Source organism: Hemitrygon akajei, chromosome 3, assembly GCF_048418815.1.
Source record: "Hemitrygon akajei chromosome 3, sHemAka1.3, whole genome shotgun sequence".
NCBI classification, from domain to species: domain Eukaryota; kingdom Metazoa; phylum Chordata; class Chondrichthyes; order Myliobatiformes; family Dasyatidae; genus Hemitrygon; species Hemitrygon akajei.
In genome coordinates this window covers 162570313-162592470 of record NC_133126.1, presented here as the reverse complement: position 1 = coordinate 162592470, position 22158 = coordinate 162570313, and the positions used below count along the sequence as shown (strand labels likewise).

The 22158-nt window shown below is 40.7% G+C and overlaps 1 protein-coding gene across 1 annotated transcript in view; it reads left to right on the top strand.

Annotated features, from left to right (window-relative positions):
• The window catches only part of LOC140725572 (solute carrier family 12 member 9), a 112164-nt gene that overhangs the window by 78169 nt on the left and 11837 nt on the right, over positions 1-22158 (top strand). The window contains exons 10-11 of the mRNA XM_073041191.1: positions 7888-8080; positions 9570-9744. Coding sequence (XP_072897292.1) covers positions 7888-8080; positions 9570-9744 — 368 coding nt within the window. The remainder of the gene's footprint in view (positions 1-7887; positions 8081-9569; positions 9745-22158) is intronic.

The following is a 22158-nucleotide window of genomic DNA, read 5'->3' as shown; positions in this document are numbered from 1 at the left end:
TGAATTGTAAAGCCTAATGGCATTGGGGAGTATTGACCTCTTCATCCTGTCTGAGGAGCATTGCATCGATAGTAACCTGTTGCTGAAACTGCTTCTCTGTCTCTGGATGGTGCATCTCAGATTTTTGGATTTTCTCCCCATTTAGAAAATAGTCTGCACATTTATTTCTTCCACCAAAGTGCATGACCATACATTTTCCAACATTGTATTTAATTTGCCACTTTCTTGCCCATTCTCCTAATCTCAGTCTTTTTGCAGCCTATCTGTTTCCTCAAAACTACCTGCTCCTTTACCAATCTTCAAATCATCTGCAAACTTGGGAACAAAGCCTTATATTCCATCATTAAAATCATTGATATACAGCATAAAAAGAAGCTATTCCAACACCAATCCCTGCAGAACACACTAGTCACTGGCAACCAACCAGAAAAGGATCCTTTTATTGCTGCTCACTCCTTCCTACCAATCAGTCAGTGCTCTAACCATGCAAGTAACTTTCCTGTAATACCACGGGCTCTTAACTTGGTGAGCAGCCTCATGTGTGGCACTTTGTCAAAAGCCTTTTGAAAATCCAAATAATATAATATCCACTGCATCCCCTTTATCTATCCTACTTGTAATCACCTCAAAGAATTCCAACAGTTCATCAGGCAGGATTTTCCCTTAAGGAAACCATGCTGACTAGTCTTATCTTGTCCTGTGTCACCAAGTACTCCAGAACCTTATCCTTAGTAATTGACTCCAACATCTTCCCAACCACTGAGGTCAGGCTAACTGGTCTATAATTAACATTCTGCTGCATTACTCCTTTCTTGAAGAATGGAGTGACATTTGTAATTTCCAGTCCTCTAGCACCATGCCAGAGTCCAATGAGTTGTGAAAGATGCTTTCACAATCTCTAATGCTACCTGTTTCAGAACTCTCTGGTGCAATTCATCTGGTGACTTGTGTACTCATATGTCTAATACCACTGTAATTTCCTTTACTCCACTGAACTAGTGCTTTGTCAAACTTCCTTCCTATCAAATTTCAAGTTGAACTCAATCACATTGTGATCATTGCTTCCTAAAGGTTCTTTTATCTTAAGCTCCCTAATCACCTCCCTTCCGCAACACTTACAAAGCTCTCCTTCGCCCAGCTTTTGGAAAATCAGATCACTCTTCAATCCTGCTTCTGCCGATGTACAAGCAGAAGCTGAAACAAGAGGCGGCCATAGTTAAAACCGTCCACTGTTGGTCCGACCATTCGGCCTCCATGCTGCAGGACTGCTTCGATGACGTTGACTGGAACGCCTTCCATACGAGGATGTCTCCAAGTTCACAGATGGAGTCACGTGCTTCATTCGGAAGTGCATCGATGATGTTGTCCCCCAGTCAGGGTCTTCCCGAAGCAGAAACCCTGGATCAGTAGTTCCGTGTGAGCAACACTTACAGCGTGACTTCGTGCTTACATTACTGGAGATCGGCTAGAGCTCAAAAAAGCAGTTACAATCTGCATAAAGCTATCAAGGCTGTGAAACAATACAAGGACAAGACTAAGTCAAGATTCACAACGAATAGCACACGAGAATGGTGGTGAGGGTTACATATCATCACAGACTTCAAAGCCAAACATAGTGGTGCCACCAACATCACGGCCTCTCTCCCAGATGAGCTCAATGGCTTTTACGCTCAGTTCGATGTAACTAACTTCCAGCCTCTGAGGAAAGCCACCGCTACAACCTGCAATCTGGTCATCTCTGTGGCTGAGGCACGCAGATGTTTCCAACAAGTGGACAGTCACAAGGATGGTATCCCAGGACAAGTATTCAGGATGTGCACAGCACAGCTGGCAGGTGTATTTACAGATATTCTTAATCTCTCCCTCTCCCAGTGTAGAGTGCCCTCCTGCTTCAAATTATTCACCATTGTCCCTGTACCTAAAAAGACCAAGGTAACATGCCTGAACAACTGGCGTCCTGTCGCACTCACCTCAACAATAAGCAAATGCTTTGAGAGTCTGGTCAAGGATTACATCTGCAGCTTGCTACCACCCAAACTGGGCCCCCTATAATTAACCTAACGACACAACCGATCAACAGACGACGCAGTAGCCACTGCTCTGCATACCGTCCTTAAACATCTGGAGAAGAGAAATGCTTATGTGAGAATGCTGTTCTTGGACTACAGTTCAGCATTCAACACTATAGTTCCATCCAGGCTCGACAGGAAGCTCAGAGACCTCGGCCTTCACCCTGCCTTGTGCAGCTGGATCCTGGACTTCCTGTCAGATTGCTGGTAGATGGTAAGAGTGGGCTCCCTCACCTTCACACCTCCGACTCTCAACGCAAGAGCCCCTCAGGGCTGTGTACCAAGTCCCCTCCTTTACTCCCTGTATACCCATGATCATGTCACCACCCACAGCCTTAATCTGCTCATTAAATTTGCTGACGACACTACATTGATTGACCTAATCTCAAACAATAACAAGGTGGCCTACAGGGAAGAAGTCATCTCTCTGACATTGTGGTGTCAAGAAAACAATCTCTCCTTCAGTGTTGGAAAATCTCCTTCTGCACCACGGACCTATGCTCAGTGTCGGTGACCTGGTGTCCGGTCTCTATGGCATTCCCCTGGAGGGTCATCCCCCACAACAGCATCCAAAGTGGTATATTTATTATTTAGAGGAATGGCCACAGAGGTGCTCTGTGCTAACTGACTGTTCACATTTGCACTTCTCCTGACAGTCACCCAGCAACTCACATCCTGCAACTTTGGGGTGAATGCTTCCCTGAAACTCTAATCAATGATCTCCTCACTCTCCCGTACAAGCCGAAGATCATCCAGCTGCTGCTCCAGATCCCTAACACGGTCTTCAAGGAGCTGCAGCTGGATGCACTTCATGCAGATGTAGTTCTCACAGGACTCCACCAGCCGGCATGAAGAACACATGACAGCCATTTACTACACTAGGTACAATGAGAGGAAAAAAAGGGAACCTCAGCAGAAACTTACCCAGAGCCAATGGCTCTTCCGAATGAAGCCTCCTTTGAGCCAAAGCCTGATACTCCTGCTCTCACCACTGGCCTACTCCCAACAATGGCCGCCTCGCTTGTTGCTTCTGTACTTTTAAACAAGCGTTACTGAGCTGGGAGAAACCTTGTCACTGTGGCCTGCTCCTGTCGCTGACTGGGCTGCCGGATGAAGGGTCTTGGCCCGAAACGTCGACCATTTTACTCTTTTCCTTCGATGTTGCCTGACCTGCTGAGTTCCTCCAGCATTTGGATTTCCAGCATCTGTAGATGTTCTCTTCAGTAGTTTGTTGCTTTTTCGCTGTTTAGTGAATTGGTTCCTGTAAATTATCACTTACCAGAATCCAGATCAGGTGTAATATCACAGACATATATCATGAAATTTGTTGTTTTTTGTGGTAGCAGTACATTGCAATACGTAATAATGGAAAAAAACATGAATTACAGTGTGTGTGTGTGTGTGTGTATAGAAAATAGTTGTATTAAATAAGTAGTGCAAAAATAGAAATAATAAAAGTAGTGAGACAGTGTTTATGGGTTCAGTGTCCATTCAGAAAACAGATGGCAGAGGGCCTGAATCATTGAGTATATGCCTTCAGGTTTCTATACCTCCCACCTGATGTTAACAGTGAGAAGAGGGCATGACCTGGATGATGGGGGTCTTTAATGATGGACGCCGCCTTTTTGAGGCATCGCTTCTTGAAGATGTTCTGGATAGTGCCCATGAGGAAGCTAATTAAGCTTACAACTCTCTGCAGCTTATTTCTATCCTGTGCAGTAGACTCCCTCCCCATACCAGACAGTGACACAGCCAGTTAGAATGCTCTCCGCAGTACAACTGTAGAAATTTCCAAGTGTCTTTGGTGACATACCGAAATCATCTCAAACTCCTAAAGTAGCTGCTGTCGTGCCTTCTTTGTAGCCGTATCGATGTTTTGAGTCCAGGTTAGATCCTCAGAGACATTGATACCCAGGAACTTGAAATTGCTCACTCTTTCCAATTCTGATCCCTCTGAGGACTGGTGTGTGTATCCTCATCTTGCTTTTCTGCAGTCCACAATCATTTCTTTGGTCTTACTGATGCTGGGTGCAAGGCTGTTGCTGCGACATTACTCAACTAGTTGATAAATCTTGCTCCTTAACCTCCTCTCATCACCATTTGAAATTCTGCCAACAATGGTTGTATCATCAGCAAATTTTTAGATGGCATTTGAGCTGTGCTTAGCCACTCAGTCATGGGTGTAGAGAGAGTGGAGCAGTGGGCTGCATATCCCTGATGTTATTTCCAATCTGCACAGACTGTGGTCTTCTGGTGAGGAAGACGAGGATCCAGTTACAGAGGGCCATGTTCTGTAGCTTTTTGATCAGGACTGGAGGAATGATTGTGTCAAACGCTGAGCTGCAGTCAATAAACAGCGTCCTGAGATAGGTATTTGTATTGTCCAGGTAATCCAAGGTCACGTGAAGAGCCGATGAGCTCATTCACCGTGAACCTATTGTGGCGATGGGCAAATTGCAGTAGGTCCAAGTCCTTGCTGAGGCATAACCAACCTCTCAAAGCTTTTCATCACCGTAGATGTGAGTTATACTGGATGATAGTCATTCAGGCAGCTAACCCTGCGCTTCTTGGCTACAGGGATAATTGTTGCCCTTTTGAAGCAGGTGGGAACTTCCGACTTTAAGGATGCAAGATTGAAAATGTCTTGGAACGTCCCCACAGGTTTTAGAGTCCTTCCAGGTGTTCCATTGGGGCCTGTTCACCCTCTTGAAGGACAGTCTGGTGTTGGCCTTTGAGACAGAGATCACAGGGTCACTGCATGTTGCAGGGATCCTCTTAGCTGTAGTTTTATTCTCCCTTTCAAAGCGTGCTTGAAAGGTGTTGAGCTCATCTGGGAGTGAAGCATCACAGCCTTTCATGATGTTAGGTTTCGCTGTAGGGTGTAATGGCCTGTAAACCCTGCCAGAGCAGACGTGCTTCCAATTCTGTCTCTAATCTCATTTGGAATTGTTCCTTGGCTTTTGATGTAATCGTCCGCAAATCGTACCTGGTTTTCCTGTACAGACCTGGGTCGCCAGGCTTGGATGCCACAGATCTAGCCCTCAGCAAACTACGAACCTCCTGGTTCATCCATGGCTTTTGGTTTGGGTATGTACAGTATCTTCCTTGTAGGCACACACTCATCCACACACTTTTAATGAAGCCTGTGACAACTGTGGCGTACTCATTCAGACTCGAAGATGAATCCCTGAATACAGTCCAGTCTACCGATTCAAAGCAGTCCTGTAAGCTCTGCTGTGCTTCCCTTGTCCAAACCTTTTTGATTCTCACTGCTGGTGCTGCAGTGTTCAGTCTCTGCCTGTACTCAGGGAGTAGAAGTACAGCAAGTGATCAGACTTTCCAAAGTGAGGGCATGGAATAGCACAGCAAACACTCTTGATGGTGGTGTAACAGTGGCCCAGTGTGTTGGTTCCTCTGGATTACAAGTGATTTGTTGGTAATAATTATTTAGAGACTTAGATTCAAAGACAGATAATCAGGAATTGAATTAGATTTGCTGGAACATACAAGCAAATAAAGTAGCAGGGTTATCGGGACTTAATGAAGAGAGAAATTGAACTGACAGGACAAGTATCCTTTTTCTTGTCAGAATAAGTAAGTACAAGTTCCCTACATAATGTGTCTGTTCCATTTTTGTTGGTGTTTTTTTGTTCAGTCAGGGGGATTTAGGGGTTGATGATCATGCTGCAGTTCTTGGTTTTGTGGCTATCTGGAGAAGAAGAGTTTCAGAATTGTATACTTCAATAATGTGAACCTTTGATAATTGCTTTCCTTTTCTTACTCTGACTGTCTGGGGGTCAATAGTGCCCAACTTATTTTCATTCTCATCTTCAAATCATAATAACTGTTATTTCAAGCAGGTCAGGTTGTTTTGCTATGTCTGTATTTGATTCCTTAACCAATATTATTTCCCCCTCTTTTAACTTTCTCCCACCCTCTGATCTTTAAACACCATAACCTGCAATATTGAGCTGCCATTGCTGAACTCCAGATGGAAATGTTTTTGCCAGCTTCCCAGTAATCCCTGTTATCAATTATATAAATCTGTGCCCCAAAGTTATTGACCTGCCCTCCCCCGCTCAAGCAGCCCACACAAAATGCTGGTGGAACGCAGCAGGCCAGGCAGCATCTATAGGGAGAAGCAATGTCGACATTTCGGGCTGAGACCCTTCATCAGGACTAACTGAAAGGAAAGATAGTAAGAGATTGTTACTTGAATTTCCAGCATCTGCAGATTTCCTCGTGCTCCCCCTGCTCTAGTAACTTTCATGTTCACTTCATCTAGACCCAACTTACACCAGATTTACTTCTTCCTTTGGTTGTGTCTGTTCCAAAGGAAACAACCCCATTGTATCCGTATTGCTAAAATGTTACAATCCTGGCTATATTGTCTTAAATCTCTTCTTCACCTTCTCCATTTGTTCAAGTTTTTGCACATATTTCTGTAGCTTGAGGTGCAAATCTGGTCACTTAATGGTTTTGTAAATTCGATAATACATTGCACGAACAAATAGTATCCATTCTCTTTAGTGCTTCCATGAAGAGCCTTGGGATACTTTTACATATTAAAGACTCTTTGTATTCATAAATTGTAGTGCTGAATAGATTTTACAACAATCATTCATTGAATCCTCTGCTATAACTGAATTGTTACTTAAATCTCTCTGTTAAGGTTTTTTTTGTTAACTCTCCTCAGGTTATAGTAAATGTGCATTTCCTGTCTACTTGATAAACAACTAGCTGCTTAGCTTTTGCTCTTATTATTGCATTGCATTTTCTTTGCCGTATCTGGCATCTCTGGTTTTATTGAATTTGCTTCTTGTGGTGATTTGACTTAGCTGGAAAAATTTCACCACAGAGCATTCAGAAAGACAGATATACAGTATGAACAACTTATAATACAATTGTTATTGTTCTGATGTTGAATTGAGCCCCTACCGAGGGAATAAATTTGTTCATATTTACTTTTTTAAAATTGGTAGCTTTGGGGCACCATACATAATGTGATGAAGTCTATTACCTAAATGTCTGACTAAACTATTGAGTTTAGAGACAATACATAAAGTTGCTTTTGTTTTTAAAGATTAAAATTTATAATCAAAAGAAATGGCTATATAAATCTTGATTTTAATTTTCCTGTCTAAAATTGTATGTATAACCTTCCTTTTATAACATTTTCAGTTCTGATTTTATGCATTTTTGTAAAGACTATTCCTGTTAATTCTAAGTCTGGATGACTTGAAAATTATATAGTAATCTGTATTAACACATTTAAATCAAACAGCACTCAAGGCTATTTATGCTTGAAAGGAATTCAAATTAATAGATAATTCAAATGAAGTGATTTTGAATTAAAAGAATTAAAAGCATAAACTATCTTGCAGTAACATTTGAAATTTCAATCAATTGCCATTCTCTTCTAGTAATATGGAATAAATTGTTTTCTTGCAAAAAAAGAAGCTGATATAACTTGTTTATACCTTATTTTGAAAAAAAGTAACAAGGCCCTTACCCCTTGTATCTCCCACCCAATATTTATTACTCAGGAAGCAAAATGCCTCCAGACTTATTTATGGAACAAAGCATACTGTTCACCTAGTAAAACGTCTGTTCTCCACCTGCTTTCAAATGTTACTGTTCTGGAGTTGTTAATTAAGTGAGATTGTGGGGGATAGGACAGTGCATAATGCAGCTTGTATTTGCTCCAGTCAATAATATTCTACTGCCCTTGAAAAATGGCATATTTAATTTGTAGAACGCATCACATTAGCTCTTCAACTAATTTGTTCTTTTCCATATTTATTTTTTCTCTTCTCAGACCAACCTTCCGTTACTTCACCTGGCACACATGCGTTCTGGGGATCATTGGTTGTGGAATTATGATGTTTTTGATCAGCCCAATATATGCTTCATCCAGTATTGCTTTCATGCTGATATTGCTGGTGGTCCTTCACTATGTATCACCCTCTAGCAGCTGGGGTTATATCAGCCAAGCTATTATCTTCCATCAGGTACGGATAACTATTATAGAAACTGTTCTGAGATGATGTTAATTCTGCAATATAATCATTTGTGTAATAGATCTCTTAACAAATCATCATTAGTACAATTGTACCCCTGATCAAATCTAATTTTAACAGTTAGCTGAGGTTGATTGAAATCTGTAAATAAAACTTTTTTTCATTACCATCACTTGATGATGCAAAAATACAGGCAGATTGGCCATTGTAATTAGCTCTAAAGTGTTGCTGGTGCTCATAATCTGAATCAAAAATACAACATGGGAAACAGGCAATATTTGCAGAGAAACCTCTCAGATGAAATTTTCTCAAAACTGGTGTTCTGTTAGTTTGTTATGGACCTGTTAATGTTAATGCAAAATAAATTGAATATTGGAAAAGTTTGCAAGATTTAATTGCACTGAAGTAGGAGAAAATATTTGCAGAAGTACGACAAGAACGTTTTCTATAGAAGAAAAGCTAATTAAACAAATTTGCCGTGGTTCAGGATTAGATCTTATTGATTGCCCATTTGGGGAAAGAAGTTACTTTTCATTTCAGCAGTAACTATGTCAAGTTTCTGTCTCAGATTATCTAGCTATCAGATTAACAGTAACATTCAGAGGAATGGACAAAGTTATATATTTTTCTACAAATGCCTATTATTGATTTAATAATCCACATATGTAAGACTGTGTGCATATTGATTGCATACTAAATAAAGGCAGATTTCATTGAAATCCTACCATGTGAAAGTCAAGATGACTAAGGAAATGGCACTTAAATGCAAAATATCAGTACAAGAATGTCATCATCAAAAGAATGAAGGAATATTTTTTGATAATTGGTCCAGATTTACAAGTGTTCCTAAGAGGAATTCGTAATCAGAATCAATTTTGATTTTCACTTCACTCAAGAAATAGATTTTTTTGTAGTTTATTCTGTGGTAATTCACTTCATTTTAGAAAAGCTTTAGAGAAGGTGCAGAGGAGATATACCAGGATGCTGACCGGATTAGAGAACTAGCCTTATAAGGAAAGATTCAGCAAGACAAGCCAACTTGATAGAGGTGTATGAGATGATAAGAGGCATGGATAGAGTGCATAGCCAGCACCTTTTTCCCAGGATGGCAGCGTCTAATACGAGAGAGCATACGTCAAAATATGTCCTTTCATATTAGCCATTGCCACCCAGTGACAATATAGGGGAGATGTCAGTGGTAGGTTTGCTACTCAGAGAGTGGTAAGTGTATAGAATACACTGCCAGTGTGCTGGTAGAGGCAGAGCTATTAGGGACATGTAAGAGATTCTTCGATAGACACCTGAATGAAAGAGAAATGGAAGGCTGTGTGAGAAGGAAGGGCTAGATTGATCTAAGAATAGGTTAAAAGGTTAGAACAACATAGTGGGCCAAAGGCCCTGTACTGTGCTGTACTGTTCTGTATTCATACTGTTAATATATTTATGCAGTGAAATTCTGAATTCTGTTATGTGTTTTCAGGTCAGAAAATATCTTCTCATGCTTGATGTTCGGAAGGATCATGTCAAATTCTGGCGCCCACAAGTTCTGCTGATGGTGGCCAACCCTAGAACAAGCACTCAACTCATAAGTTTTGCAAATGACCTAAAAAAGAGTGGATTGTATGTCCTTGGTCACGTTCAGAAAGGAAATTTGGGTAGGCAACTGTTTGCTCTTAATTTCCCAATATGAGTTTTAAATTTGTTAAAATGCTGTGTTTATAGTGCAGGTCAAAGAGATTTTCATACCTCTGATTACCCAAAATGATACTAATTTTATTTTCACCATTCTTTTCAGTGCATTCCAGACCATCACAATCCATTATATAAAATTCATATTGTATAAAAAATGTGAATTCCTCTCTGTTTCTTTTGCCAGTTACCTTGAAACTGAATCATTTGGTTCTGTCTTAATAGAGACAATTTCTTCTTTCTTTATCATAGCCCTCCTAATTTTCAACACCTGGATTAAGTCTCTGCTCAAACTTCTATGCTCCATGGTAAACAATCCTTGCTTTTCTTGTCTTTAACGTTATTGTGAAGTGAAACTCTTTTTAAGTTTTTTTTTGACTGAAGAAATGCAAGTTTGGATTTAACATAGATTAGAGGTAGATAAAGTCTGCCATGTCGATTTTGACCCTGTGAATGTCTCTGCTGTGCTTGTGTGATGTTTTCTATACCAAGTTATCTCAATCTCTTTATGTTTGAAAACTTTGTATTCTACATCCATCACTTCACCCAATGAATCTCGCCAACAAATTGCTTATTGTGACTTTGATTTTCCTTGCTGCCAACATTCTGCAATATGTCACATTCAGTTATTCATGCTAGGATCTTGCTGAATGCTTACAAATACATTGAACCATTTTCAGGTAACAAGCATCTTATTTAAACTTGAGTAATATTTGAGTTGCACAGTTTCCTGATTTTATCAATCACTGTATTAACATACCGACAAACTACAGTTATATGTAGATTCACTTATGTTTCAAAATTTACAACTTTTTTTTCTATCAATTCACATTTATGAAATAATATTTAATTTCACCAAAAGAAAAATGTTCAATATCATACACAGATTGTTTTCTGAAACAGCTGTGAATTTAGTCAATTTTACTTTTCCTGTACCTTGCATTTCAAGTACTAATTAGTGTCCTAAAAAGTTGAGTGAATATTGCTTCTATTATTAAAAATGTATAGTAATTATAAAGTAACAGGCCATTAAATGCAGACCACTGAGCACAATTAGTCTCATAATGTTTATTCTCCATTCAAGCAAGTAGTTCCAATTACATTTGCCCACTATGTCCTCGTATCCCTCCAATTCTTTTTTTTCAATCATTTGTGCAATTTCACTTTTTTTCCTGGGGGAGGGGGAGCAAAACTGAAAAGAAATTGTTTCTGATTTGAAATTCAGAAAAATTCTTTTTGACTTCAAACTATAGATCAGTCAGTCAAAAATTGTTCCTTATTTACTTCAATAGTAATTCTGTTTTGAAAACTGTTACCAGATTTGCCTGACCTTCTGTTTTTATATGAACTGCCAAAGCTTTTCAGTGCTTCCATTATAATCAGAGCCTCTGTTCGTGGTACCTTTTCTCATTTGTTTTTTTGCAGACCTCTGGTTTTAGTATTATTCTAAATTGGGGCATTTGAAACTGAACACAATATTTTATCTACAACTGAACCAATAATATGTGTAAATCTAGTCTAATGTTGTCTCAGTATTTTATGCTCCCTTTTAAAATAAGGAGATCTATGATATGTTTTTACAGAGCCATGTTATTTAGTTCTTCTTTTCAGTGACTGTCGTGGGTAGAATTAGCCATGATTCCATATTGGTCAGGTCTTGGTGTACTTACGAAGACTCTTGGCTGTCCGTATGGTTTTGTTTTCTGTATTGCCAACAGAGGACCTGTGATCATGGTGGGAAATCCCTTGGGAGACTGAATACAAAAGGAATGCCTAATGGCAGTGTAACCCCTGATGCTGCAGTTGGGACAGGGGCAGGGGAGAGGCAGCAGACAGGGAAGTGGGGGTGGATTGGGGTGGGGCAGCAGACAGAGAGTGCAGTTGAAGGACAGCATCAACTAAGACATGAAAGTTCCCCATGACCATATTGGGGCAATGTATCATGGCACTGTCTGGATCAAGGCCTGTAGTAACTGCCCAAACAAGAATTGGGAGGAATCTTTAACTTATAGAGCTGAACAAGGCAGTAAGGTCCTGGGTAAAATTGGCAGAGAGAGGTAGTCAGGCACCTGCTGCCATACAACTTTCACTTAGAAAATGAGAAGTACTAGCAAAAACGGAATTAACTGCTGGTAGGTTTTTGAAAGGTAGCTAGAACAGGCGATGCGGTCCTGCAGAGTGAGGCAAGAAATTAAGAAGCAGGTCCCTGAGTGTAGTGTCGCCATTTTACGCTCTGTGCCACCAGCTGGTGAGGTGAGAAATAAAATCAGAGGCTGGGTAAATTCATGGCTGACAAGCTGGTTCAGGGAACCAGGAATTTAGGCTCCTGGACCATCAAGGTCTCTTCTAAAGTAGAGGTGCCCGGTACAGGAGGTTAGCATTGCATTTAAAACAGTGAGAAACCAATATAATTGCAGGGAAATTTGCTTGTGCTCACCTGACGGAGAATCTCACCTGGTCCCTCTACACCAGCTCCATTGCAAAGAAAGCTCAGCAGCGTCTCTACTTTCTGCGAAGGCTGAGCAAAGTCCATCTCCCACCCCCCATCCTCATCACATTCTACAGGGGTTGTATTGAGAGCGTCCTGAGCAGCTGCATCACTGCCTGGTTCGGAAATTGCACCATCTTGGATCGTAAGACCCTGCAACAGATAGTGAGGTCAGCTGAAAAGATCATCGGGGTCTCTCTTCCCGCCATCACGGATATTTACACTACACGCTGCATCCGCAAAGGAAACAGCATTATAAAGGACCCCATGCACCCCTCATACAATCTCTTCTCCCTCCTGCCGTCTGGGAAAAGGCTCCGAAGTATTCGGGCTCTCACGACCAGACTGTAACAGTTTCTTCCCCCAAGCTATCAGTCTCCTCAATACCCGAAGCCTGGACTGACACCTTGCCCTACTATCCTGTTTATTATTTATTGTAATGCCTGCACTGTTTTTGTGCACTTTATGCAGTCCAGTGTAGGTCTGTAGTCTAGTGTAGCTTTCTTTGTGTTTTTTTTTTACCTAGTTCAGTTTAGTTTTTGTACTGTGTCATGTAACACCACGGTCCTGAAAAACATTGTCTCATTTTTACTATGTTCTGTACCAGCAGTTATGGTCGAAATGACAATAAAAGTGACTTGACTTGCTTCATGGGAAGGTTTAAAGTAGATCGGCGGGGCCAGGAGGACTCTCAGTATGAGCAAGTCATGGCAGAAGCCAGTAGCTGTGGAGCAAGTTTAGTAATCAGGTTGGTCAGGGATACAGTAAGGGCAGGGATTGGAATACTCGGTGTTCGAGCTTTGACAGATAAGGCGGATGAACTCTGACTCTGAGGAGTGGGATGTTGTAGCCATAACAGAAACATGGTTGAGAGAAGGGCAGGACTGGCAGCTCAGTAATCCAGAATACTGACACCACAGGCACGACAGAGGTACAGGAAAGCAGAGAAGGGATGTAGCCTATTTGATAGGGGAGGATGTAAAAGCAGCACTGAGAGATGACATTATTGTGGGATCATCCAGAGAAGCCAGGTGAGTAGAAACAAAAAGGGAAGGTTCACTATAGTGGGGCTTTTATGGACCTCCAATAATCCATGGGAACTTGAGAAGCAGGTGTGCGGTGAAGTTACTCACGGTTGTAAGAAAAATTGCGTTGTATTCATGGCGGATTTTAATTTCTCCAGTATTGACTGGGCTACCAAGAGTGTTATGGCTTGGATGGGGAGCGGATTTTATAGGTCATTATATAGGTATTATATACATTGTCCATTCAGGACAGGATAATTCTAGACAATTTAAGTAACAGTGGCTGGGCAAGTAACTGAATTGGCAGTAAAGGAGCACTTTGGCTCTAGTGACCACAGTTCTGTTAGTTTTAAGATTGTGATGGAAAGGGATAGGGCAGGTCCACAAATCAGGGGCCTAATCTGGAGCGGGGCTAATTTTGTGGGAATCAGACAAGATTTAGCAGAGGTCAGTTCGCTGAGCTGTTTGAAAGGAAAGGAATTAATGGCAAGTATGATTTTTTTTTTTAAGATTGTGACAGATGGGGTCCAGGAGCAGCCTGCTCCTATCAGGGTGAAGGATAAACCTGGTAAGGTTTATTAACCCTTTGATAATGACAGATAATGAGGTTCCCATCAAGATGAGAACCTTGATAATGAGGGGGCTTAGTAAGTTGTTTCTCAGAATGAAGCCTGTGCCTGGTGGTGTGACCCAGGGATTGGTGTTGGGACCCTTGGTATTTGTTATGTATGTAACTGATTTGGATGCAAATACACAAGACTTGATTAGTAAATTTGTGGATGGTGTTTTGTGGGTCTTCAGGCTCCTGTACCTGAAGAGGGCTTGTTCCAGATGGTAAGAGACCTTAATGATGGGTGCTACCTTCTTGAGGCACCACCTTTTGAAGATGTCCTCGATAGTGGGGGAGGTTGTGCTAGTGATGGAGCTGGCTCAATCTACAACCCTCTGTAGCCCCCTTCGAAATCTCCATATCAGGCAATAATGGAACCGGTCAGAATGTTCCCCACCGTACTCGAGTAAAATTTGCAAGGATGTAAGGTAACATACCAACTCTCCTCAAACTCCTAATGAAGTAGAGCCACTGGCTTACCTTCTTTGTGATTGCATTAATGTGTTGAATCCAAGATAGATCCTCTGAGATGTTGGCTTCCTTTTCAAGTCAAGTCACTTTTATTGTCATTTCGTCGGTACAGAACATAGTAAAAATGAGACAATGTTTTTCAGGACCATGGTGTTACATGACACAGTACAAAAAAACTAGACTGAACTACGTAAAAAAAAAACAGAGAAAGCTACACTAGACTACAGACTTAGACTGGACTGCATAGAGTGCACAAAAACAGTGCAGGCATTACAATAAATAATAAACAGGACAATAGGGCAAGGTGTCAGTCCAGGCTTCAGGTATTGAGGAGTCTGATAGTTTGGGGGAAGAAACTGTTACATAGTCTGGTCGTGAGAGCCCGAATGCTTCGGAGCCTTTTTCCAGATGGCAGGAGGGAGAAGAGATTGTATGAGGGGTGCATGGGGTCCTTCATAATGCTGTATCCTTTGCGGATGCAGCGTGTAGTGTAAATATCCGTGATGGCGGGAAGAGAGACCCCGATGATCTTCTCAGCTGACCTCACTATCCGCTGCAGGGTCTTGCGATCCGAGATGGTGCAATTTCTGAACCAGGCAGTGATGCAGCTTAAGGAACTTGGAAATTTATCAACTCCAATCTGTACTTTTAAAATGGGCGTGGTTGCTGTTAATTAGCCTTACAAGGACATTAATTAACATTCAGAAGTATAATTTTATCTCATTGCCAGCTCTAGCATTTAGGTTGTTTGGACAAGTTACTAAATGTATCCCAAATGTCTGACCTGATCTGTTACATTGAGATGCTTATATAACCATATAACAATTACAGCACGGAAACAGGCCATCTCGGCCCTTCTAGTCTGTGCGGAATGCTTACTCTCACCTAGTCCCACTGACCTGCACTCAGCCCATAACCCTCCATTCCTTTCCTGTCCATATACCTATCCAATTTTTTTTTCAATGACAATTTCGAACCTGCCTCTACCACTTCTAGTGGAAGCTCGTTCCACACAGCTACCACTCTCTGAGTAAAGAAGTTCCCCCTCGTGTTACCCCTAAACTTTTGCCCCCTAACTCTCAACTCATGTCCTCTTGTTTGAATCTCCCCTACTCTCAATGGAAAAAGCCTATCAACGTCAACTCTATCTATACCCCTCATAATTTTAAATACCTCTATCAAGTCCCCCCTCAACCTTCTACGCTTCAAAGAGTAAAGACCTAACTTGTTCAACCTTTCTCTGCAACTTAGGTTCTGAAACCCAGGTAACATTCTAGTAAATCTCCTCTGTACTCTCTCTATTTTGTTGACATCTTTCCTATAATTCAGTGACCAGAACTGTACACAATACTCCAAATTTGGCCTCACCAATGCCTTGTACAATTTTAACATTACATCCCAACTCCTATACTCAATGCTCTGATTTATAAAGGCCAGCATACCAAAGGCTTTCTTCACTACCCTATCCACATGAGATTCCACCATCAGGGAACAATGCACCATTATTCCTAGATCACTCTGTTCTACTGCATTCCTCAATGCCCTACCATTTACCATGTATGTCCTATTTTGATTAGTCTTACCAAAATGTAGCACTTCACACTTATCAGTATTAAATTCCATCTGCCATCTTTCAGCCCACTCTTCTAACTGGTCTAAATCTCTCTGCAAGTTTTGAAAACCTACTTCATTATCCACAACGCCACCTATCTTAGTATCATCTGCATACTTACTAATCCAATTTACCATCCCATCATCCAGATCATTAATGTATATGACAAACAACATTCGACCCAGTACAGATCCCTGAGGCACACCACTAGTCACCGGCCTCCAACCTGACAAACAGTTATCCACCACTACTCTTTGGCATCTCCCATCCAGCCACTGTTGAATCCATTTTACTACTTCAATATTAATACCTAACGATTGAACCTTCCTAACTAACCTTCTGTGTGGAACCTTGTCAAAGGCCTTACTGAAGTCCATATAGACAATATCCACTGCCTTACCCTCGTCAACCTTCCTAGTAACCTCTTCAAAAAATTCAATAAGATTTGTTAAACATGACCTTCCATGCACAAATCCATGTTGACTGTTCCTAATCAGACCCTGTCTATCCAGATAATTATATATACCATCTCTAAGAATACTTTCCATTAATTTACCCACCACTGACGTCAAACTTACAGGCTGATAATTGCTAGGTTTACTCTTAGAACCCTTTTTAGAACCCTTTTTAAACAATGGAACCACATGAGGAATAAGCCAGTCCTCTGACAACATCCCTGTTTCTAATGACATTTGAAATATTTCTGTCAGAACCCCTGCTATTTCTACACTAACTTCCCTCAAGGTTCTAGGGAATATCCTGTCAGGATCCGGAGACTTATCCACTTTTATATTCTTTAAAAGCGCCAGTACTTCCTCTTCTTTAATCATCATAGTTTCCATAACTACCCTACTTGTTTCCCTTACCTTACACAATTCAATATCCTTCTCCTTAGTGAATATCGAAGAAGAGAAATTGTTCAAAATCTCCCCCATCTCTTTTGGCTCCACACATAGCTGTCCACTGATTCTCTAAGGGACCAATTTTATCCCTCACTATCCTTTTGCTATTAATATAACTGTAGAAACCCTTTGGATTTATTTTCACCTTACTTGCCAAAGCAACCTCGTATCTTAGCCTTTCTAATTTCTTTCTTAAGATTCTTTTTACATTCTTTATATTCCTCTGGCACCTCATTTACTCCATGCTGCCGATATTTATTGTAGATCTCTCTCTTGTTCCGAACCAAGTTTCCAATATCCCTTGAAAACCATGGCCCTCTCAAACTTTTAACTTTTCCTTTCAACTTAACAGGAACATAAAGATTCTGTACCCTCAAAATTTCACCTTTAAATGACCTCCATTTCTCTATTACATCCTTCCCATAAAACAAATTGTCCCAGTCCACTCCTTCTAAATCCTTTCGCATCTCCTCAAAGTTAGCCTTTCTCCAATCAAAAATCTCAACCCTGGGTCCAGACCTATCCTTCTCCATAATTATATTGAAACTAATGGCATTGTGATCACTGGACCCAAAGTGCTCCCCAACACATACCTCTGTCAATTGACCTATCTCATTCCCTAACAGGAGATCCAAAACTGCCCCTTCTCTAGTTGGTACCTCTATGTATCGCTACAAAAAACTATCCACATATTTTACAAACTCCAAACCATCCAGCCTTTTTACAGAATGGGCTGTAAAAGGGCTGGATGTAGAATGGGCTTATTATCCACTGTACTAGTTCCATATCCAAGGATTTGTTTACAGTTAACACCTGTACTATTTGTTCTTTCTGTCTACTCTTTGATTCACAATTTTGTGGTCTGCTGCCTTTCGTAGAGTTTCTTTCTCCCCTGCAACTAAGATTGTTTATTATTTCAGATTCTTGACTTTATCCTTAAATATTCCATTGCCACAAACCTTTTTGAATTGCAAAATACTACTTTAATATCTTTGGTCTTATGCTTTTCTAGTCAGCAACAGAGCATGATTTTCCCTTGACTTATTTGTCATAGATTTCTTGTCATTTCTCCCTAAATATTTATATGTTCTCTCTTTTTCTCTACTTTCTGAGTATAAAACTGAGGTTCTAACAGACATCTTCAGCATCTCGGGAACTGTCCACTGTCCCCTCAGACTTCAAGGCAGCCTCCATCATCCCAGTGCCCAAGAAGGCGATAGTAACCTGGCTCAAAGACTACCACAAGTGGCACTGACCTCAACAGTAATTAAGTGCTTTGAGCCACTGGTTATGGAACGCATTAAATCCCTTCTTCTTGCTGCATTGGACCCTTTCCAGTTAGCTTACTGCCCAAATTGGTCTCCTAATGATGATATAGACTCTACTCTCCATTCCATCCTGTCCCACCTGGAAAATGGTGCCCTATATACCAGGATGCTGTTTATTGACCAGCTCGGCATTTAATATGATCATACCTCAGAAGCTGGTGGGTGAACTGTCCACGCTGTACTTCAACACCTCTCTCTAACTGGATCCTGGATTTCTTGACAAAAAGGCCACAGTCAGTCTGTGTTGGCAGAAACATCTCTAGCTCCATCACTATGAGCACTGGCATACCCTAGGCTTAATGTTCAGCATGCTACTGTTCACATTGGTAATGCATGATAGTACAGCGCAATCCAGTTCAAACTGAATCATCTAGTTTGCTGATGACACAATAGTTGTTGGCCTCAACCACAACGACAAGAAGACGCCATACAGGTATGGGATAGAGCAGCTGGTAGAACGGTGTGAACACAACTTAAGCCTCAACTAAAGAGATGATTGTAGACTCAGAAAGGTGCAAGCCGATCACTCCTCACTGCACATACACAGTGACTCCGTGGAGAGAATTAGGAGCACCAAGTTTCTAGCAGTGCATATAATAACCAATCTCACCTGGTCCCTGAAAGCACAACAGTATTTCCATTTTCTGAGGAGATTAAGGTAAGTGAGGCTCCCCCCCGCCCACTCCATTTTAACCAGCTTTTTACTGGAGCACCATTGGTAGTGTCCTGACCACCTGGCCAGCTACATTGCTGTCTAGTATGGGAATTAAAAGACATCTGACTGCAAGTCCCTACAAAGGATTATAAGGACAGCCAAGGGGATCATTGGGGTCTCTCTTCCACCCATTAGATACATTTATCAGGAGCACTGTGTACACAGGACCCTTATACATTGTTAGTGACCCCTCCCATCATCCAATAATCTCTTTAACCCCCTACCATCAGTCAAGAGGTAATGTAGTATTAGGTCGAGGACTACTAGGATGGGAAACAGCTTCTTCTCCCAGGCCATGAAACTACTGAACTCCTGGCCACCACCCAGGTCTCATCATGTATGGACCGTCAGTAGTGTTATCCTGATTACTTTTTAACTTGTATCCTATACTGTATGCACCTTATTATATGCTAATATTGCTGAGGTTATATTAGCTTGTGTTATGTGTGAGTTATTTGTACTGTGTTGTGCACCTTAGTCCAGAGGAATGTCTCATTTGGTGATATATGTATGCACAGTTGAATGACAATAATCTTGAACTTATCATAAATACAGGCTTCAGTTTTGTTTCAGATATCATTTCTAAGTTATTTTGCATGTTAATGACTGTTCTCATTCAGTTAAATATAGTTTTGTGGGAATATGTCTAGTTTTAATCTAAACTATTTTATGTTTGAAAAATGCCTTGGCCACTGTCTTGTAACGCTTATAGTTTCCAGTTCTTCTGCTTGAGGCTCTAACCTTAAACCGAATCTAAATCTCTTTTGGTGTACTTACTACCTGCAGCTTTATGCATTTTGCTCTGTCATAAAGATTCATAGACGCATTGATTTATGTTAAAACCCAGTTCACGGCCAATTTATAAATGCGTTGAATCATTGCAGTACCCTTTTCTTGCCAATAGATTGAAATTCATCTGTGGAATGAGCTCCAGTATTTCATTAGCAAAATACATCAGGTGCTGGAAATCAGGTCTTCTTCTTCATAGATACCATTTAACTAGTTAAGTGTTTCCAGTATTTTCTGACTTTGCTTGAATATATCAAGTCTATTCCATAGCTAACATGGTGTTGCAGTTTTGACCAAGAGACAATAATTCACAAACTGTAATGTTTGAGAAATCCAAACCAAGTTTTTATTGTACATAAAGTATAACAATAGTTTAAAGATAAAAGTTTAAAATGCCTCCAACTGTAACACATAATGGAGCACTTACTAGAAGCTTTAAACATCCACTTTACATTTTTATTAATAACCACCTGACAGCCCAGAATGACCTTGAAACAGATAAATGATAGAGGTTCAGAGTGATTGTGAATACCTCACTAAGTGTTGGCCTTTTTCTCAACTATCATATGTTAAAGAAAATTCTTCCTCAGCTGTAAATCATAAAACAATGAAACATTTTGTTTGAATTATTCAATTTTGTATGAATACCTTGAGATGTATTTTGGAGAAAATGAATTTTACACAAATATGGCTACACATCTAAGAGACTACATGATTCAGAAATAAAATAAGAGAAATTCACATTTAATTGTGATCACTGAAGGTATGCACGAGTATTTGACAACTGCTATTATATTTGTTAAACACGCGGTCAGTTTCATAGACTTCAGTGGATCCATGTGTAACAGGCACAGCAGACCACGTGTTTAGCAGTCCCAGTCAAAGACACATATCTCTCACAAAGTATTTTGGATTTTGAGTTGATATTTGCAGAATTGGCAAATTCTCACAGAATATCTATTCCCAATCAAAAGGTCAGCTATGCGAAGGAGAAGTGCAGTTCATCCCACTGTCCTGTTCTCTTTCCATAGTCCAATGAAATTTCTTGATACCTCTAATGAGTCGTCCATTAACCACCTTGTCTTTAAGAAAAACAACTGCTACTATCAATCTCTATTCTTAACCATCAACAAAATGATAGATAGATGGCATCATTGACAATTATTAGTCTCCAATCGCCAGCTCACTGGTGCTCAATTAGTTGTTTGCTAAGACCATATCGCCCTGGACCTCATTACAGTCTTGATCTTAACATGGACTAAAAGCTGAATTTGAAATATGAAGGGTGAGTAACTACCTTTAACAGTATAGAGTCGTGATTAAAAATTGAAGTCCAGGGAGAAAATACCTCCCTAGATTACTCCAACAGCATCCAAAATCTATGATCTCTACTGCCAAGTAAGGCAAGGCCATATGGGAATGTTGCCATTTGCAGCTGCTCTGCAAAGTTGCATGCCAACCTGACTAAGAAATATTTTGCCATTCACTCATTGTCACTAGCTCAGTGTCCTGGAACTCTGCCCAATGGCATGTGAGAAATATCATTATAAGGAAATCCACAGAGGCGCAAGAAAGCCATTCACCACCAGCTTCTTAAGGGCAGTTAGGGATGGGGAATAAATGTTGGTCTCTGCCACTGAGGCACAGATACCAAAAAATAGTTTTGCAAACATGTTATTTTGTCAAACAACTTGAAATTTCATTAAGCATTCTTTTATTGCATTTTGTAGATCATTGTTTATTTAATGTTCACTGAACCATGTGCACTGAACATTAATTTTTGCTTCAGTTTGCCTCTTGTCCTGCTGTTTTGCTGCCTAATTGGTGGCTTTTTTCTTACATTTTGTGAATAAGAGTATAACATCTTCATCTCTCCAGTACTACTATACCCAAGGTGTGTCCAAAGGTTCAAAGGTCAAATTTAATGTCAGAGAGATGTATACAATATACATCCTGAAATACTTTTGAAGTGTGTCCCCAAGAATGAACGACATTTAAACGTGAGAACCCCAAAGTCTGCCCCAGCTCCCCCCTCCCCCTCCCACACGTAAACAGCAGATACCCCCTTTGGGGTACCAGCCAAAAAAAAACGCACATCGGTGCCATCACCGAGCTCAAGCGTGTGCTAAGCAATAGCAAAGATGCAGACCAAAGTTACCCCAAAGACTTTGCACTTCATCCGACATTCGACAAACCACAGGTTCTCTCTCTCCCTGGCAAGGGAGAGGGAGGTGTCCCCCATTTTCACAGTGAGCGGGAGACATAACAACAACCCACTGGTTTTTGATGTTAAAAGTCCGTTTTGTTGCTTTTTTTGAGCTCTGTGTCTGAAGATTGCAAAAACCTCGGGTCTTCGGGCCTACAGTGAAAGATTTTCCAGCCTCCCGGACGACACACAAGTCTCCTGCTGTGACACCGACCCTCGATCCATCCGTCTCCA